We start from the raw sequence: 20071 nt of genomic DNA, 5'->3' as shown, positions 1-20071 counted from the left end.
TGTAGCCTATGCAAAGTAAGTTTAATATTTAAAACAATAATAAAAATAAAAAGCAGCTTTCAGAACAATGTGTAAAAATTAGAAAATATCCAGTTTTATTTATCTTTCAGTTCAGCGGTTTTAAAAGTCAAGCAAAACTTCATACAGAATGAACATTTTTCTCCTTTACCGGATGAAAAAGTTTGTATTGCTTGGTCCAGTCAACTACATTGGGTTTGAACATACCAAAGCACGTACACTGAAAGAAGTCTGCAAGATTCTGGAAGCAACCGAGACTGAAAATGAGAGAAACATCCATTAATAAACCTAACAAAAGATGACTGCAGGCATCAAAAATACACATCCACCATTAAGCAGTACTCTTAAGGTATAAAGCTATCAATAAGGACAGCTCTAGGTGAAGAAACAGAGTTCTCTGTTCAGCATTACTCCTCTGTTGAATTTTCAACGTGCATTACATTTAAGAATGAGATAAGTTTAAGTTCAACTCAAATACTTAAAATCAGTAAGATCTTATCTGCTCACACACAAGGGATTACAAAGTTCTTACATAACAGCGAAATCTTGGCACTAATTTCTTTATTGAGCCAAATATTGCAAGACAAGTCAGAAAGGGGACAGTATCTTAATTCTCCCTCTGGATCTCCAGAACAGACATCAAGAGTGATGAACAAATTCAAGAACAATTTGCTTCCCACCTCCCAAGTAGTTTCTGCTAGTTAGAGCTGATTTTGGCACAACTTCTGTATCTCCTAACAGGCAGGACTACTGTGCCCACAGACTAGCATTTTTTTTTTTTTTTTTGCATTTACATAGTAGTGGAGCAAATCAGTACTGAATAGATACATGCCTAAAACACCCTATTCATTAATACTCACTTGTATGAAGTTCTCCTGAGTGAAACAGGATGCTTAGAAGATTTGCTCTGCATCACTAGGTTCATTCTCTCGTGTGAGGTCAGTCCCAAGAAGGCAATCTTACAGAAAGGAAATTATAAATAACAGCGAAAGCATGAGTATCATAAACTCAAATTCTGGTCATACAAAAAAATACTACTGAAAGGGTAGGGAGGAGAAGAAGTTGGCCATATCTAACAAATATCTACTGCCATAATAAAGGACTTTGGGTAAAACAGAATCCAGAAAGCTGTAACATCAATACTTCCACAGAGAAAGCAAGCTTAAATGAGATGACTGTAAAGATTACACTTTTATACAAATGTCTGTAGAAGTTTAAGATCTATAGCAGTTAAGCACTTACCTCCTCAGGTTTTGTCTATATTCTACCATAGAAATTGTTAGGAAAAGATCCTCCAAAAAAGACAAAGATGAAATAGTCAGAAATCAACGATAACTTACTCATTTTCTTGATTCCATGTCTTGTTTCAATGAGTTTCACAAAGCTCATTTTTTTTGCCCTACATTTTTCCTTACCAATTCCCTTTTCCATTTAATTTTTTTTTCTGACGACAATCTTATAAGCCCTTATAAATGGCAGCAAAATTGCTGCATGACATAGTAAGCATCATAAAGAACTACTTACAAATGACTGTGTACAAAACACAACACATCACTGTAGATATCCTACCTAGATTTTTTTTTCCCCACTGGAAAAAATGTTATTTTCCCCCTCAGTTCCTTAGACATTACAGCAATCAAGCAGCACACATTTACAATTGTGTATTTTTTCTTGTATGCTGCTGAGCTCTGTCATGGAATTTTCAACTGTGAGACTGAGTTTTCATGCCGTTGTGAGGCAGTAACACCAGTACTGTTAGTTAACGAAGTTTCTTGCCTTTAAACATGCTTTTTCATAGGTTTGGAATTTTTGATGAGTAGTGAAACCAGAATTCAGTTATAGGAATGATTTTCAGACTGTGATCCTACCTTGAACAGGGGAACGATAAGTACACAAGTACCCATGAAACTTAATGGACTGTTCTGAGATTTAAGGTAAGCACTTAGATGTGACATAAATTAGAGAAGTAAAGCAGGTACAAAGCTTTTATGGGAGCAGGTCACCTAGAAGTTTTCATTTGGTAACTTGTTAAGAAAGGAACATAAACTAAAGCAAAACAACACCTGGTAAAGTTGAATAGTTAACCACAATGAAGTCCATACAATATGGAAACAGGCTAGTGCGAAGATGTAGGACACCCATGGAGAACAATATGTTATCTGTGTCACGTATGTCCATGCTCCATCTTGATGGTAACTTGTTGAGCAGTGGTTTGACCAATCTGACAAGATACATTATCAGTTAATTACCTTTTAACATAAGCCACTTAAAAACTGAAAAACACATATTTGCACAGAATATTATATAGCCACATGCTCTAGAAATACCATTTTCTCACTTAAACACCCACAGTGATATGTGACTCCTTGCTAGTCTTGCTGCATAATCTTTCTGTTGTGTGTCCATAACCCACAGAAGGAACAGTCAAGGTATTAGCCAGATTTTTGTTTTGTTCATATTTTGAAGTTAACTAGTAATATTGAAGTAAGTTACTACCTCTTCTTATCAAGCCTTCTGAAATTTTACTGCATGATTATTTGTAATTTTAGGACAAGAATTTATCATTTACCTTAAACATCATCATCAGTAAAAGAAGACATGATTGTGAAAATGACAAGAAAGCAGTTTTTGCTATGTGAACTTATCCTCAGGAATTATATTATAATGGCTCTCCACATCTCCAGAATTCATTTTTTTCCCCAATTTCCCAGGGAAACACTTTGGATTATTAATGAGATATATAATTCTCTTTTCAAAATTATCACTATGCTAAAAACAAAATGAAACTTTAGCAAGTGTTCAATACAGTTATTTCTAAACAACAACAAAAACAATAAACCCTTTGCAATAATATTTTTACAAACTTATTTTCAATTGCGGGAATGGGTATACAGACTAGAATCTGTATCCTGACCCTCCTCAGCACAGCTTGCCTACGCTATCTCTAACAAAAATGGTCTCCGATATTGTATCTTCCAAAAATGGACAATCCCACTAGGGCTATATCTTAACACAACACAAACATAACAGACATTTGATCAAAGATTCCAATGTCCTGATGTATTTTCATTTAGAAAGAGAAATTATCACTGATGAAATTTGGTATCATCTTATGTTATTCCTGCAGGTATAATTACACTAGATAGAAATAAAATGTTGAAAAATAATGACTATATGCACAGGTCCCTGAAAGCTAAATTAAAATAAACTCATTGATACATACACAGAAGACTTCCATAAAGCAGCCAGACACTGGTCATAGCTAGGAACAACAGGAACAATAGGTAATAACGATGGTTCCCCATGCCTGTATTTGAGGCAAGGAAAAAAAAAATCATGACATTTTAAAATGTTGCTTTACTTGTAATTTCTCCTTAACTTAATACGAATAAGAAGAATCTAAACCATTTCCTATTATTACCTTTGCTATACTCAAGAGAGTTTAACAAGGCTGACCTCTTTCTCAACTTTCTCCTGTAAGCCATCCAGATTTACATAACAGAATTAGCTCTAATAAAGTCAACCAGTCTCTACTCCACTCCTTTAATCATTTTATTTGTATTTGTCTTTCTCTGTCATTTAAGTAATTTCTCCCTGGCACTTATTAGTAACCCCTTCAGTATCAACTGTGTATTCTTCTATCTGTTCACTTTTTAAGGAGATAAACATTAAAAAATGTTGCAGAAATAACACATGGAGTTTTCAAATTTCATAAAACAAATACTCTCACCTATGCACTGCCCAATCCACAGAGAATGCTGATCATATCTGGCTACGCAGGAATCACAAGCAAGACAATGCACAGATCTCAAAGGCTTCCTTACCTAGTTGAACACAAAGGAAAGGAATACAATCATAGCAAAAGCATCTATTTTACTCAAAGTTTGCAGCATCATCTGAAGAGCACTGTCATATATGGTAACTATTACTACATAATGGGCCTCACAACACAGATAAGAGCTATGCATCTTAATTTTACCAAAAAGAAAAAAAAAAGGTAGAAATAAAGCTATTTTATTAAGAATACAGTCCAAGGATCTCAAAACTTTGTCACCATAAGAGGAGAAAAGAAATCTAAGTAACACAGACAAGACAAGGCATGTAATGCTTGCATTACAAGAAGTGAGGGAAAAAACAAGATTGTAGTGTTGAGTAAAAAACAGGCTAGAAAAAGAAAAGAAATATCAAGGCTTCACTTACAAGACACGATGTGCAAAATGTTCTGAAGTCCAAGCAACCTGCTTCCGCAAGAGCTACAATGTTCTGAAAGACAAAGTTTGTGCTTGTATTTGGATTGCGTTTCATGGAGGATCTATGAAGATTTTTACTTTAGGCCTTTTGCAGATATTAAGTATTTTGAGAACCAAGCACTTGCTACTCAGGGTCAAGGTAAGTTCCATGACAAACAGAACAGCAAAAACTAATGCAACTTTATTCATGCGGGGTTATTTTAAAAAGTAGCTCTATGTTGCCAAAATTAATAAATAATGTGGATGAAATACCCTTAAAGAATTATATGGTATTAAGGCACAAGGTACCTCTCATATAGTCAGCCAGTCAGTTAAAGAGAGGAGGAGAGCTGCTATATGTAGTCTTCCTTTATCAGTACTAGATAGCTAGTACTACTAGCTAGTACTACTAGCCCTGTGGCAACAATATTGACAAAGTTAAAATTGCAGTTTATTCTCCCTGTCAGTCTGAAGAAATGCAATCACATGGAGAACAGAGAGATCACAAACAAAATAATCAGTAGGCTGAGGGACCAAACAATCAATGTTCTACGGACTGGTTCGCCATCCCTTTTTGCCTTTGTAAAATGCAACTAGGAAATAGCACATAGTTTACGTGAAACTTAAACATAAAAATCAAATCAATATACACATCTTCAGAGCACGTGACAATTTAAACCATTTCTAGCCTTTAGTACGTCTTCTGAGCATGGACAATTGTAGAAAAGCACTGTGAGTACCTCTTGCTAACATCAGACAACTGGAATGGAAACCTTACAGAAGTTTTATTCATTAAGCGAAGTTCTATGTGAGTTTATATCGTTGATGACATCAGTGGTATGAATCTGGGTGCTTGGCTGAAGCTCACAATTCAATAAGAAGATGGTGGCAAGGAAATCATGGCAGAATGATCACGATATGGAAATAAGCAGTAGGAGGAGGAATTATCTACAACCTACACTGTTTGATGATGGAGCTATCTTGCTGCTTTCAAATTTAATATACAGTTGATGACAAAAAAAAAAAAATCAACCAGAAAGGAACACGTGGTGTACCATGCTAGTCCTTCCACTTATTTTTACAAAGTCACCTACCTCTTTTTTTTCTTTTTCTGAAGACTTAATATACCCAGGATCAGTTCTCCAAGTTTTATAGAAATAATAAAGAAAACCCACCAAGCCGAACATGACAGTGATTTCAAAAATGGTATTGGTTATATGTATTATTCAGGTTAAGGAATATATTCTTACACCACATACCACCACTATTTGCCAGACAAATAAAATATTCCAAAACCAGTGTATGATATTTTATAAGCAGTACAAGAAAAGGAAAAGAATGACCTCCACTTTTCACCTCTCTGTCCCTTAGTGGCCTCTCCAGTTTGAGCTCTGGAGAGAAGCCTTTTACAACTGTTATAAACCTGCACTACAATATCCCTGTCATCCTCATTAGCAGAGGACAGACTTTTCCTTTGAATATATAACAGATATAAAATGAATTCCATTTCTTTTTTCCCCTATGAAGACTTTTTTTTGCATATCTGATTGGTATTAAGCAGCTGAGAGATTTGACTGCTGCACACACCGCTAAGTTGTCAAACAGGCTCTTATTCAGAGAGTTTTGAGTCTTGCCCTCTATTTTTTTCCTCCCCAGTTAAAACAACTGAATAAATTCAGATAGACAAATGCATCTTCTGTCATCCTGGAGCTATATCACTCCAAAAACACACACTGAAAAACAACTTCTAAAGTAATTGAACAGCTACCGGGAAACCTTCTTTCCTCACAAATATACCAGAAAATACCAAATCCAAACTGGCATTTCTAGTCTAATTGGACATTTTTTATCCTGATTTTCCCCTTTACTTTTACATGGTGGCTAACTGTGTTAATTAAGCTATGTGGAGGGAATTCATTTCTCATCAACTCTAGAGAAGTAGACTTAAATCAGTTCTTTTTAAATATGGTTCTTTGCTGCAACTTCTCTAGCAGACAAATTATTGTTGTACATATGGGAAGATAAACAGTCACTAGAAACAGAAATTCTGTTTCTGCATTTCTACACTGTGGACTAAAGACATCTGTAAGTCAGGTGAAAGGGGGAGAAAAACGTGTGAAGATTAATGATCTCCATACAACAACAGAGGAACGTGGATTGGGACAAGTCTCATACCAATTAAATTCAAGCAACCAACTTGAGAGCTTGGTCTCCTACAGCAAGGTCCATGAAGCCACCAAGAAGCAGTCAGAATGCCCATGCCTGGATTCCAACTCCATTGCCTACCTAGCCATTACATAAACAACAAACATACTGTGAATAACTCTTTAAAATTAAGAAAAAGCAACCTTGAGGTTGCAGTACTCATGAACTAAAAATATTGCAAACTAGCTCTTATTAAAATCAAGAAGAAAAAATATAAAATAATAGCACTGTATATTATCAATCCTACATTATAATGTATCTGTTCCAATGCAATTGTGGGGTACCCTTCTGACCAAGTCAGGATGATAATGAATTTCCTCTGGATACTGCTTATCTATCTGCATTTCTATCGGTTTTTGCATCTGAGAGTAGCCCTTAATGAGAATTGCTGGATTTTCATTCAGTCCAGAGAAATAGTTTGACACACATGAATGCAGTTGACTGAAATACTCAGCGCTTTTATAACACTCAGATCTGTGGCCAGTTTCAGAGGAAAAACAGATTCATGAGAACAAGGGTTCTATAGAAAGACAGAGAACTATCTCGCTAAGCCTTTAAGAACACTTCTGTGGTCATCATCTTCAGCAGAACTTAACTCAAATCCATATGGTGAGATTTTTTTTCTTTTAATTTAATGACAAGAAGAAAACCTTAAAACCTCACAATGCAACACTTAATAACAGGATTTTCATTTAGAAAAGCACGTGTGTATCCTCAGCAGGAATATCCCTGATAAGTTAATGCTAATAATTATATTAAGATGATCTTAACTGGGAACAGTACAAAAGAAAAATACCACTTAAAGGACAAAGTAATTAAAAATGAATAGCAATATACTATAGCTGGTTTAGTACAAAATTATTTACATTTTAAATGTCTCCCTAAAGGCCTTCCTTTTCACAACGCTTTATAATAAATGGATGACCTTTGTGCAACTGAACAGGGTACTGAAAAGTGGGTGCAAGCTATTAATTAAATGTTGTTGTACTCATCAGTCCAAAGCATCTTCAAATAAAGTACACAAAAGGTAGAAGTTAAGGCACCGTGCACTAGGGATGCAGCATAACCTCTGAATGAACAAACAAAGGAGACTGGAAGATCTACTTCTGAGGGAAATTAATAAATTAGTTTGCCCATTTTTTTTTTCTTTTTCTATGCAGAAGCATGAATAGCACTGTCAAATCCTTGTTATTTTATAAATAAGGAGTGCTTTAAAAATTGGAATGCATAATGCAAGTGTTATCCAGCTTTAGTACATGCCAAAATACATTACTGGATGAGAGACTCAATGAGGAACTATGAAGAGTCACATGGAGATGCTAACATAGAAAACAATGTTTATAACAAAGACATTTTGATATTCTGGTAACATTAAAAAATACTTCAGAATTGTACACAAATATCTGCTAGAGATAAAAGAAGATATATACTTTTAGTCCATATATAACTTTCATTTAAGCTTGAAGTTATTTAACACCAGCCCAATGTAAGAAAATCAATCTTACCAGACATTAACAGTCACGTGGAATTATCTGGGACTGCTCGTTAGTATTTGCATGACTAGACTTAATTTACTAGGAAGGGTAAGGAAAGTTCTATTGCATTTCTCCAGCAAAAAGGATATCAGGCAGAAACCAGAAAAACCAGGTCACAGACATCCAGAAGACTGAACTTAGCATCAATGCTGTGGGAAGATACCTTAGATTCTTGAGGCCCACAAACTGCCTGAAAGAATATGAAAAGAAAGCAGTATTTGTCTTTAATTTGTTTAAAACGTAACTTAGTGGAGTACACATTTATAATCAGTTTTGTTATTTTTAAAAAACTTCACTCATAATACTTTAAGCCTCTCTTAAAGCAATCAAAAATTGCCATACAAAGGCATTCTTTGGCCCAATACATAACAGGGTTAAAAATGCAAAAATAAACTGAAGAGTGCTCTGTTCCAGCCTGAATTATATATCTGAACTGCTGATGCACTGGGTGAAAAGAACTTTCTCTATTTACAGACTAACAATATTGCCATTTCAATGAATACTGACTGTTGTGGTGTGGTGACCACTGCAGGAAACCTGTACAACAGCTTAAGATATCACTGAGGTGTGTGGAGCAGGGAGGGAAGGAATGGCTCATTAAAACTCATGCTGGATCACAAATACAGAGAGAAAAGTTGAAGTAAAGCACATTTCTAAGCATCATGAATGGGTATCTTAGCAACTACCAGGTGCAGAACTTCAGTAACACTCTCTTTATCATTTAAATTAGCTAAGACTGCACCTTTGTTTTTCCTCAAATCTCTCAGTGATGAGAAACTATTACTTTGCACACCTAAAGACATTCCGTTTCAAGATCATTCTGAAAAGTACATATAAATATATATGGTATCTATAAAAAGTAAATACAGAGAGATAAATGCACAAACCTCACAAACAGAGCCATCCCAAACAGCAGGAAGAGAAGCAGACATCCTTTCAAAAGCCAAGAATCAGAACTTAGGTTCATTACATATCCTACGGCCCACACCGATGTCAAGGAAGATGCCAACAGCAGGAACAGCTATTAACATGACTATTGTTAAAATATGACAAAGTATTCAAGCAGGATTTACTTCAGGAGCATTCAGATAATATAATAACAAGTGCTGAGACTCAAGGTAGATAAAGCAACAAACAAATACACTGGGGGAAGGGGGGGGTAGGGGGAACAACAGGGAAATGAAAAAAAATCCACACCTATACCACAACTAAGCACTTCCAAAGAATTTCATTTTTGTGTATCCAATTTTGGAAGCTTTCAAAAATCCAGAAGAGCTCTCAGAAAATAATTTTTATGTATTATTTTGAGCACGGAATGCTGTAGCTTTATTTCCATCAATTATTACTCACGAAATTACCTCATGTTTCTCCATTATTCTCAGTAACCTGCTATTTCTTCTGCTTCTCATTCTTTCTTCTTCCGTTAACATATAGACTATGAAGCGATTCTGAGTCTGAACTGCAAGGTCAAGTGGTGTCTCTCCCTTTAACAACAAAGTTTATTTGGTTATGTACTTCACACATAAATGTTTTCCTTTGTAACAGAAATAATAAACAAATTTAGCCAAAAACAAGAACAACTCAGTAGTTGCTTCCTCCCAACCCTTTTTACTTTAAGGCAAGGGTAGGGTAAATTCAGAGTTCGGTAGCTATAAAGACTGATACTTTCAACCAGACTGCATCCGTTTGAATTACCTTTGCACTCTCTCTGCTAACCTGAAATGCTGAACTGTCAGCTAGAATACGACATGCTTACTGAAAGGCAAGGTTTGTTGTTTATGTTAACTTCTTAAAACCAAACAGCAACATTCTAAGAGTCACACACAAAAAAGCAGCAGATGGAAAAGCTGCATAGCTCAATACACCAACCCTGTGTAACTACACTATACAAATATCTATACAGGAGATACATACATATATATATATATATATATGTATATAGTTTCAACATTTATACTTCTTGATATCGGTTTTTACAAATATTAGGACTAAGATTTTTACATGACTAGCACTTTTGACTTGCACCTACAAACAGGGATGGAAAAACACTTCAATATTTTCAGGATGACATATTCATCCCTTTAAAGTCTTTACAAGTCTCAGTGAATACGAAGACACTTATTTTTGAAAAATCTGTCATGAGTAATGCTCTTGGCCAATGTTTTAAAGCAGAGAACAGCTGAATAAAATAAAATAAAGACAGAAAAAATCTGTGAATGACACAATTATGCTCAGAGTGATCAAAAGAATTAGCTGTTCATTAAATGAATATTGCAAAGAATCTCAGCGTTCACACTTTGTGCCACACCATAAGAAAAGTGCTCATTCCTCTTGGTTTCCCAAGTAAGGATGCTTGTCTTATTCACCTCCACATTCCAGAGAATATCCAAAAGGTAGAGGACTCAGGTATTTCTTCACATTCATTTTATGCGTTCATGCCACACGGATGAAAGAAACTAAAATAATGCAAGAAATTTTACCTTGACATTTTTTATGTCCATGCTAGCACCAGCTTCCAGTAATAGACCTACTGCACTAATATTTCCTGATGTTATTGCCCAATGCAGAGCAGTGTTCTTCTGAACATTGTCAACAGCGTTGAGAGAGGGGTTAAACTTCAGTAGAAACTTTGTGGGTTCTTGTCTAGGTGAAAATAAAGTTAAACAGAACATAATCTATACTGGAGAGGAAACTCTTGAACACCCCGTAAAAAATGAATCACAGCTGAGATCTGTGAAGTAACAGCAGATACAGGATACTTTGTCTCCCAACAAGCTCATCAACAATAATCCAAGTTTAGAACTGGGGACTCACACTCAACGTTTTTCTCCAGACTATATTTGAACAAACACGAGCTATACACACAGATTTTATCTTTCTACACTTTTTATAAGCTTGCATCTCTATAACATGTATTAAGTGCACTTACTGTGAACACTTTGATTTACTTTCATAAATGTTTTTTGATTTACTTTCATAAATGTTTTTTGTCATTGCTATACCTAGTTAGCTGCTTCATAATTTCTCATCTCTTAAATACCGCATATTTTGTACAAGTAAAAGAGAGGAATGTCACTTTAAACATTTTCAGAAGACTCAGGATTGTGCCCAGAAAGTGGTGGGCAACAGGTTCTTTTTAAGTTGTTCACTACTTACCCCATCACTTTTTGTGCTGATAACATTAAAGGCGTTTGTCCATTGAAGTCTGTTGTGTCTATGTTCTAAGTGTAAGAAAAAGATAACAAGCAAGTATCACTGATTTCAGTAAATGCTTACATGGTCAGATTCTGAGCTACACAGCTGACTTAGCCACACTGCAGAAGTGGAAAGAAACCAAAATATACCGGCCAAGAAGCCAACACTCATTTAAATAAATTTTCTTCCTTCCATGGGTCTTGCACGTCATTCATTTCAGGATATGCTGAATGTCCACTACAGATACTTTAAAAGGAATCATGTGGATATAATTCCTTTAACTCACCGTGTTTCTTGTCCTCTCTTGAGCAAAAATACCATAAATAGAGTTTATGTTGGGAAGCATTAACATTTAAGCATTAACAACATTAACTATCTTCCTTGTGTAAACAGAGGTGTATAACAGAATGTCCAAATACATAAAACTGGTTTATTAATAGAACAAAAAAAATGATTACGCATCAATACATAATTAGAGATCTAACTCGTATTACCTAATCTTTTCCCTTCTCTTTCACAATGAAGGTTTCCTTCTCTCCTACCTCCACCCATCATTGAATTAGAGCAGATTTAGTTATGTTTTGTAATCGCTTGCATTTTTTAATAGAACATAAACTTTCATAAGTTTGTGATGTATACCATCTATATCTACATTCCAGAAGGTGGTTTTCTATTTAAGAGAGCTCTAGGAGAAAGAAAATAAACTTACCAAATCTTTAAATCTTATCACATGGTGTTTTGAAAAAACACTCTTTATCACAAAAGCACTCTCCTCTCAATTTTATTAGCGAATTGTTACAGCGGTCATCAGTTCTGCTTACTTCAGGTATAAGCTAAGCAGATATCAATTAAAGTGGATATGACATAAAACATATAGTCAGACTAGGTCTGATTTTTTTAATAGAAATTTCTGTATTCTGTATATTACACATGCTTCAACTGATGGCCAATTGCAGAGATTACTAGTTACAAATCTGTAATCAAACAGTGGATGCTTCATGATGTACTTCATATAATTCTGTTATCAGTTTTAAAAGCCAGTTGTTATTTATACAGCATCACATGTGTTGCTGAGCTTTAACAATTCTGGATTGTAAAAGGATGACAAGACAACCGGAAGGCATTATATTTGTTCTTTGTTTGTTTGGTTTTTTTTAATTAAGTTTCTCTGAACATATGGCCCAGGGAAATACTTGCCAAATACCTACTTGTCATATAGGAAACAGAACAGTAAACTCTGCAATGTATCTATAAAGCACAAGCAGCTACTCCTAACTAGAAAACAATGCTTGGGACATCAACAACATACCTGGCCCTTTGATATGAGGTAAGCTATAATGGGCATGTGTTGAAACAGCACTGCTAAATGAATGCTAGTGAATCCTTCCCCGTCAATAAGACTGGGATCTGCTCCACATTTCAACAATAATATGACCATGGGCAGGTGTCCTTGTCTGTAACGATATATGAAATGAAACTATAGTAATGACAAAAAAAAAAAAAAAAAAGTAAATCTTAATGAAAGCCTTGCCTTAGAAATTCTTAGATACCCTGAAAAAATTTAATTTCAGAATCTTGTATTTTTATTCAGGAGACATTTTTTTAAAACTAAAGGTTTATATCAGAAGATTAAATATTTATCTCAATAAGTCAATCTATGGCAAACTGGCAATTTAGCATACAGTGTTTATTCTGCAGTAGTTTCTCCCATGAGCAGTAAATCTCGTAAAATGTATCTTTGTTCAGCAGAAGATTAAACCCAGAGAAAAGCAATACTCTTCCAGTATGAGCATTTGCACTTAGACTAGTTATTCTATAAGCAGTACTTAAGGTGAAGTATTTCCCAGAAGAAAAAGTGCATTGTTCTTTTGATCATTTTATTCAAGTCCTGTCCTGGAAGCCAGTATGATTTTACTCCACACCAAGTGCTAACAGTTATTGTTGCTCAGAAAGAGGTACTTCATGTTTGCAGTGGCAGCTATAGGAAGCCCAAGAAAAAAATCTGGCACCGCTGGGGGAAAAGGCCAAAGGTATCTATATGCTGCTGAGCAACCTGGTGTCATACTTTGGCTCTGCTGCTACATGCTAGCACTTTAAGTCCAGGACTGGAAGCGTGGAGTCTTACAGGTGCACACCAAGTTAATTTAGGGCAGAAGCTAGAACAACTGAAAGCAAATTAACTAGACATGACAAAGTCTGTCAAAGAATACAATGTTTCCAGACTTAAACTATGCCCTAATAGGCGTCAAAAGCTAACTTCCAGGAAGGAACAATATTTAGTCTTCTTTGCCTAGTAAGGCAGAAGCTAAGAGGCCAAGTCTGGAAAGTATTGCTCTTGAGAAAATTCAAAATGCGAGTCTGACTAAAATACATTGATACACACATAACTCAACTTTGTGGCCTGCAAAGTTGCCAAGAATCAGAGAACACATTTCAGCATAATTATGGACATGCTATGAAATTCTGTACATGTGAATAAAGGAAACACAGCACAGATTTAAGATGACCACTTCTGTCCTACACAAAACGCTACTCTTAACACTGGCGGATTTACAATGAGTAGTTGCAAGCAGCATACCTAATGGCCCAGTGAAGGGGAGTTGAATTCAAATCTCCACCTAGCTGATCCACTACTGCACCTTTGGAAATATAGTATCTGTATAACAGCAATAAAATAAGATTAAAAAGTCATAAAGCATTAAAATATTATTCTAAAAATAACATATCTGTAGTAGTAAATAGCTTATAATGAAAGTTTCACTAGAAAAGCAAACAGCAAGAATATTTTTGCAGTGAATGATGCTACTTTGAGAAGTTGTTTAAGAAAAAACAACAGTAATTAGTACGACACTTAAGAAATCAGCTTTGATCTTTCTTAAACAAAACAAATCCAGGAAAATCTAATGATATCATATACTACATAATCTCATGTACAAAAGAAAAGCATGGTAACTATATTTCAGTGACATTTTCAGAAACGTAATTGGGTTAAAATTTGAATTTTATGCTTTTCTACTTAAGCAGCACACTCCCTTTGTTTTGAAGTACAATAGGGACAAAGCAATCATTACTAACACTAGCAGAATACTTGAGGTACTTTCACAGGGTCTCTAGAGCTTACTTAACCAGCTCCTGTCTGTTGTTTATTGCTGCCCAGTGAAGAAGAGTCACGTTTTCTTTGTCTGGTTGTCGAACATCATATCCTGCTTCTACCAGTTCTTTGCATCGCTCCAATAATCCATACCTTAAAAGAGAAAAACAAGTATCTACTTATTTCTGAAACATCCTCCAATTTAAAGAATGTCACATACAAAAAAAAGTAAATCTCAAAAAGCCTCATCCAACGGTTCCTACATGAACAAATTCCACTTTGTGTTCAACGGAAGTCTTGCAAAAAAAGTTGGTCTTAGCCTCAGTATCTAGAATTTTCTACCTAACAGACTTGGTTGAGATTATCATTGCTTATGATAAAAATATTTATAATAGCATACTGAAATGATTTATCTTCTTTCACTAGAGAGGTGATGGAACCCTAATATTTATTCACCTTTTTAAAACATCCAGCATAGCTTACATTGGAGAAAGGAACACCTGTCTATTTCAGCATCTTGCAGACATAGAACATATACTTACTGTGTAGCCTTAACAATATCAAACGAGCCAGGGTCCTCAACAACTGGATGTGATCCTGGTAGCACCGGCAGATCTTTCTCACTGTGGATGCTATGACAGTTGTGCATATGAGGTCGATGAGGCCCATGGCAATGGTTTTTACACTGTTGGTTAACAAAATATCTATCAACAAATATTATTTAAATGGGGGATACCATACCTCCCTCTTTACAAGTAGAGGCACACACTGTGCTTGCCAAGTTGCATTAATGCAAATAAGGAAGTAGATTTAAAGCAGTTAAAACATAAAACCACCTGACAAGAGGCTAATCTTTCTTCTCAGCACTGAGATACGGGAGGACAGAGTTAAGTTCTCCGAGACAAAATTACAAAGGCACTGAACTCCTGGCAGAACCAGCTCCCCACAGAACACCCTGACCGTAAACGACTGCTCGCCCGCAGCCCAGGCTTTACACCAGCTGCGACAAGCTCCGTCCTGACGCTTTGAAACACAAGAGCCCCGGTAGCCCCCCCGGGCAGAGGCGCACACCCATGAGCCCGTTGCGAGGGAGCAGGGAGCTCCCCCGTGGGCCCAAGGCGGCTCCCCGAGGTCAGCAGCCAGCGGGAGACCCCAGCCCCAGGGCCGTGCCGAGCCGGCTCCGGGGCACCCGCGGCCGGCCCCCGCCTCTAACCCGCCCCCGCCGCCAACGAGCGGCCCGCCGGGCCCCAGCCCGCCGCCTCCCGGGGCCCGGCGCTGCCTCCCCGCCGCCCTCCCGTCCCCGCGGCTCCCCTCACCGCCGGGCCGCCCCCGCCGGCCATCCTCCCGGCCCCAGCTCCGCGCAACCGCTTCCTGCTTCCTGGTTACCGGCGCCCGCGGGGGGCGGGGCCGGGCCGGGCCGCGGCGGCACCGGGGGGGGGACGGCTGAGCTCGGCCCTCGGGGCCTGCGGAGCCCCGCAGCCGTGCCTCGGGCCCCGCCGCTTCGGCCGGTGCCGCCCCGGGCGGCGGCCATGTGGTGGCACCGCTGCTGGAGTCGGGCACGGGGCGGCTGGGGGGCTGTGGGACCGTGTCAGACATGGTTTAGTGGGTGATATTGGTGGTAGGGGGATGGCTGGACTAGATGATCTTGAAGGTCTTTTCCAACCTTAACGATTCTATGATTTATTTATTGCTGTCTCCATCTCTATGTCCCTAAGCACCATGTTCAACCTTTCCTTAAACACCCCCATGGATGGTGACGCCATCACTTCCCTGGGCAACCCGTCCCAATGCCTGACCGCTCTTTCTGAGAAGAAATGTCCCCTCATTTCCAACCTAAACCTTCCCTGGTGCAACTTGAGGCCATTCCCTCTAGTCCTGTCACTGGTTATCTGCAAGAAGAGGCCGACCCCAAGCTCCCCACAGCTTCCTTTCAGGCAGTTGCAGAGAGCAATAAGGTCTGCCCTGAGCCTCTTCTTCTCCAGACTAAACAACCCCAGTTCCCTCAGCTGCTCCTCATGGGACTTGTGTTCCAGGCCCTTCACCAGCTTCATAGCCCTAAATAAATAAAACTGTGACACATTTAGGACTGTCCATGAACTGGTTAAAGCACTATCTCTGTTCAGGTAGAAGCAGAGGAAGATCAGGCTGTCCTACCCCAATCCACTGACAGCAAGGGCAGAGTACGACTTAAAGCAATTGTAAATCCAACCTCTAACCGGCGAACACGTGCTGTTGCCACAAGGACATTCCTTCCCCAGGTCTTTGTATGCAGTTTCCTCAATTATTTTTAAGGAAAAAAGTTTGTATAGTCACAGTAAGCCTTTCATTTATTATTAGAACAACATCTAAATATTTCAGTTAAAAACCTCAGTACTCAGCAAATGACCAAAAGAATTTATCAGCTATCTTGAGAGAATCAAAAATACTTGTCAGTTAACAGAGTGGAAGATGCCCTAGTTGCTTCCCGCTTCCCCTCCCTCTTTGACCCAAGGAAAATCTCCAGCTCAGTGCTGCATCAGCAGACAGAGACCAAAATAAATTAGTAGGGCTATGTGCTGGGATTTCTGATCTAGAAAGAGAAAGCCTGCTCTGGCTTCTCATGCCTGCTTTCAGCTTGGTATTGCTGCCCTGGCAAAGGGATGATTCTTCATTAAGTTCTCTAAGACGTTTATGTCCTATTAGTAAATTTGCCAGCTACCAAAATTTCTGAGGCATGCAAGTCTGACTGAGAAAAAGGAAAACTTCAGCAAGAAACAAACAACTCAAATGCAGGTGTCTTGTTCTTTATTAGAAATAACAATAAAAATTCTTCACCATCCTGCAGCCTTTAGGCTTCCCAGTTCTCATGCTGGAAACAGTAACAAGGCTTCCCCAAAATCACTAGAATACTGTAAAGAGAAAAATGCTGGTAGCTTACAGATAAAGTGGCTATCAAAATGCTTTATACCCATGAAAGCTACTCTTTGCTGTTTTACTGACAGATGATGGTGCCTTCCACATTATATAAACTTCAGCTGAGATTTTCAAACATTTTAAATACATTAGTAAGCTGTTTAATGAGATAGGTAAGCATTGCTCAGAGCACTCCTTCTATATACCTTGCTATTATTTGCTTTTCCTGTTCTTTCTACCCTCTGAACTTACTGTCTTTCAGGCTTCATTCTTCTACCTCCCCCCCCTACCTTTTCCTTCTCCGGTTCTAGCCTCCCTCACAGCTTCATGTGTTGTCTCGAAGGAAACAGACAGCTGTATTAGGATTGACATCAACAGAAAAGAAGGATCAGAATACCACATTCAGGAATCGTGATGCTCACAAGCGTGCTGTATCAATACAGTAGTTAAGCTGTTCCCCATCAAGCACTTTTTGTGCCTGTTCTGTGCTTGCTCTTGCAAAAGTTGCCAGTGTAAAGTCATACACGGACACCTACGCTGGCCTGAGAATCGAGTTCCTCAAGCCTGTGAAGGTGCCAGCTGAGTCACACTATTGCAAAATGCATCTCTATTCATACTCCACATTTAGCACTGGAATATCCTGAATTGTGCAGTTTACTGAATGGAAGGAATTAAGTGTTCCCCCCTCCACTGTCAGAGATTATTTGTTTAGACGGTTTTTGTGTCTTGATCTCTACATTCCTGTTAATTTTGGGGTGTTAAAATATTTCAAAAATTATCTGCCATCTAACACGTTCAAATCACCAAGGAAAGAATAATTGATGTTGTCTAAATTAGCTCAAACTGTAAATGTGCTTATGAGTTTTTCAATTAAAGCTAGCACATTTAGAAAGCTGTTGTGAATGCTGTGGGCGTCTGCTGTCTTCCATGGTTACCAACATGTGAGTGAATAACAGAAAGCTGTTCAAACAAACAGAGAAGACTTCTTCCACCAGAATACGTAGAATGAGTCCACAAAAAATAATTTCTGACCACAGCTATCAAAGGCTGCTCACAGTATACACTACTGCTACTTGTAGCATTATTGTGAAAGGATAAATGTCGTTAATGCTAGCCTACAAGTTAGGCTAGATGCTGCAGAATGAATGTGAAATCAAATTCCAGTTGACATGTTAATACATATTTTTTCTTCCATATGCACAACTGCCACATAAGTAGATATCAAAGCAGCTTTACTTCATAAATACTCAGAGCTTTAATTTAGTTTGGTATCACAAAATATTTTATGATTTCAATACAGAAATCATGATGGGGAAGATTAGGAAGAAACAGTTGTGTGTTAGCTCTAGGATAGCACAAAGATTGGGTAGGCATTTCAGTACCTTGCTATGTAATGGATCCCCAAACTGCAAAAATAAAACTGAAGAATTTGCCACTTTGGCATGCAAGAAGTTAGCATTTGTAAAAACAGAAGTTAGATATTTTCTGCATTATTCATGAACCTCAAACCCCTTGATTTTATGGTATTGTATGACAATACAACTGTTGGTAGCAGTAATTATAGTAGTACAATGGCAATTTTCAATTAGATATCTTGATTTTTGTTACCTGTGGCCTTCACCTCTACAATCTTTTCATATAAAAGCCTTCCAGAAATAGGAAAAATGAATGCTTCCTTCTACTGTATCTATAGCTGGCTTTACAAAAGAAGCCATGTTTGATCTTACTGAAATCTAGAGCAAAGCTCCTAGCAGAAGGCAAGATTTGGTTCTTAGAGGACAGGCAAACTGTCACTTAAAACTAAATATTATCTTTACTGTAGTTGTGTTTTTTTGGAACGTATAGCAGCAAGCACTTTTTTTCCTTTTAAATTAGCCTGTATTATCTCTGACAGCATACAGGGATGAACTAAGCTTAAACAAAGATTTTGCTGAGCTGCTTGTGGACAATAAGTTGAGCCAGAACTGTACAGCTGTATATTCTTTCTGCACCTTGCTGCACTGTGCTATTAATGCTGCACTGTTAACACATCTCATGTATATATAACTTGGTGAGTCAATTTGCTCAAAGAACTGAAGTGTTTGCATGACTAAGAACAACTTTCAGTTGTTCACAATGTTTAAGAGACTAAAAGACTCGAAGCAAGTGCATTTTCTTCAGAATTCCTAAAACAATCATTCTCCCTCCCAGGCAACCTTTTACAAGTGACTATGCCTGTGATGAGTGTCATTTTGATTAGATTACCAGTAAAGAGATACGTAGGTGTTCAGCAACTTTCAAATAGCATTTTACATTCACTTCACTGGGTAAATGACAGAAAAATATGTATAAGAATGCTATTAAATCAGATCAAATTGTATGAAAATTGCAATTCAAATAGTAAAATGCTTTTTGATTATGGCAAAATATTATGGTTTTTAAGTCATTACTTATTGATACTGCTTATTACTTTTGATGCTGCTTTATGGAACAGTACAAGCAATATGCTTTTGCATGTAAGTGTCTTATCTAAGGAAAAAAAATAGAGGGCAGATGGTTTCTGGTAGTAATCTGAATGCTATTTCCTTATTTTCTCTCTTCTAAATTCTTTTTTCCAATTCTGCTGTCCAAGGAGTTTTTATGGAGCCGCAGAAATAAAACCACAGACCTGCCAACAGAAGGATCATTTAAATTCTTCCTCCCTTTACACCATCTAAAATAAAACCATCAGCTGTCTGTTAAATTTACATAAAATGGATTGCAATGTATCCTCAGAGCGTTTTTTCTAAGAAATCCTCCTTTACAAATTATTTGTAAATATAGCCAGAGGAAGCACAGAGGCACTGAGGTAATAGGCAGTGACTGATACACTCCAGTTTACAAGTTCATGAAGGAGGAGGAAGCTAGTGAACGCTGGCCAAAGATTC

The 20071-nt window shown here is 37.5% G+C and overlaps 1 protein-coding gene across 6 annotated transcripts; it reads right to left on the bottom strand.

Annotated features, from left to right (window-relative positions):
* Positions 1–72: 72 nt before the first annotated feature.
* On the bottom strand, positions 73–15751 carry ZDHHC13 (zinc finger DHHC-type palmitoyltransferase 13). Of its 6 annotated transcripts, XR_010831655.1 has the most exons (18): positions 15590–15751; positions 14816–14958; positions 14304–14426; positions 13761–13838; positions 12492–12636; positions 11144–11208; positions 10468–10630; positions 9346–9471; positions 8875–9008; positions 8077–8177; positions 5342–5466; positions 4219–4281; positions 3749–3842; positions 3242–3325; positions 2082–2239; positions 1261–1310; positions 879–976; positions 73–275 (listed from the first exon to the last, which is right to left on the bottom strand). XR_010831655.1 is itself a non-coding variant. In XM_066997220.1 (17 exons), exons 1-17 carry the CDS (start codon positions 15611–15613, stop codon positions 140–142), a joined length of 1860 nt encoding a protein of 619 aa, XP_066853321.1. In that variant the 5' UTR covers positions 15614–15750; the 3' UTR covers positions 73–139. The 6 variants fall into 6 exon arrangements, 5 of the variants coding, with proteins under 5 accessions (XP_066853321.1, XP_047914754.2, XP_013050485.3 ...); XM_066997220.1 differs by lacking the exon at positions 1261–1310 and having other exon boundaries at positions 15590–15750; XM_048058797.2 differs by lacking the exons at positions 1261–1310; positions 15590–15751 and adding an exon at positions 15345–15460.
* Between the last annotated feature and the right edge of the window lie 4320 nt (positions 15752–20071).

This window comes from Anser cygnoides, chromosome 5 (genome assembly GCF_040182565.1).
Source record: "Anser cygnoides isolate HZ-2024a breed goose chromosome 5, Taihu_goose_T2T_genome, whole genome shotgun sequence".
Lineage (NCBI taxonomy): Eukaryota > Metazoa > Chordata > Aves > Anseriformes > Anatidae > Anser > Anser cygnoides.
This window is presented reverse-complemented; position numbering and strand designations above follow the sequence as displayed.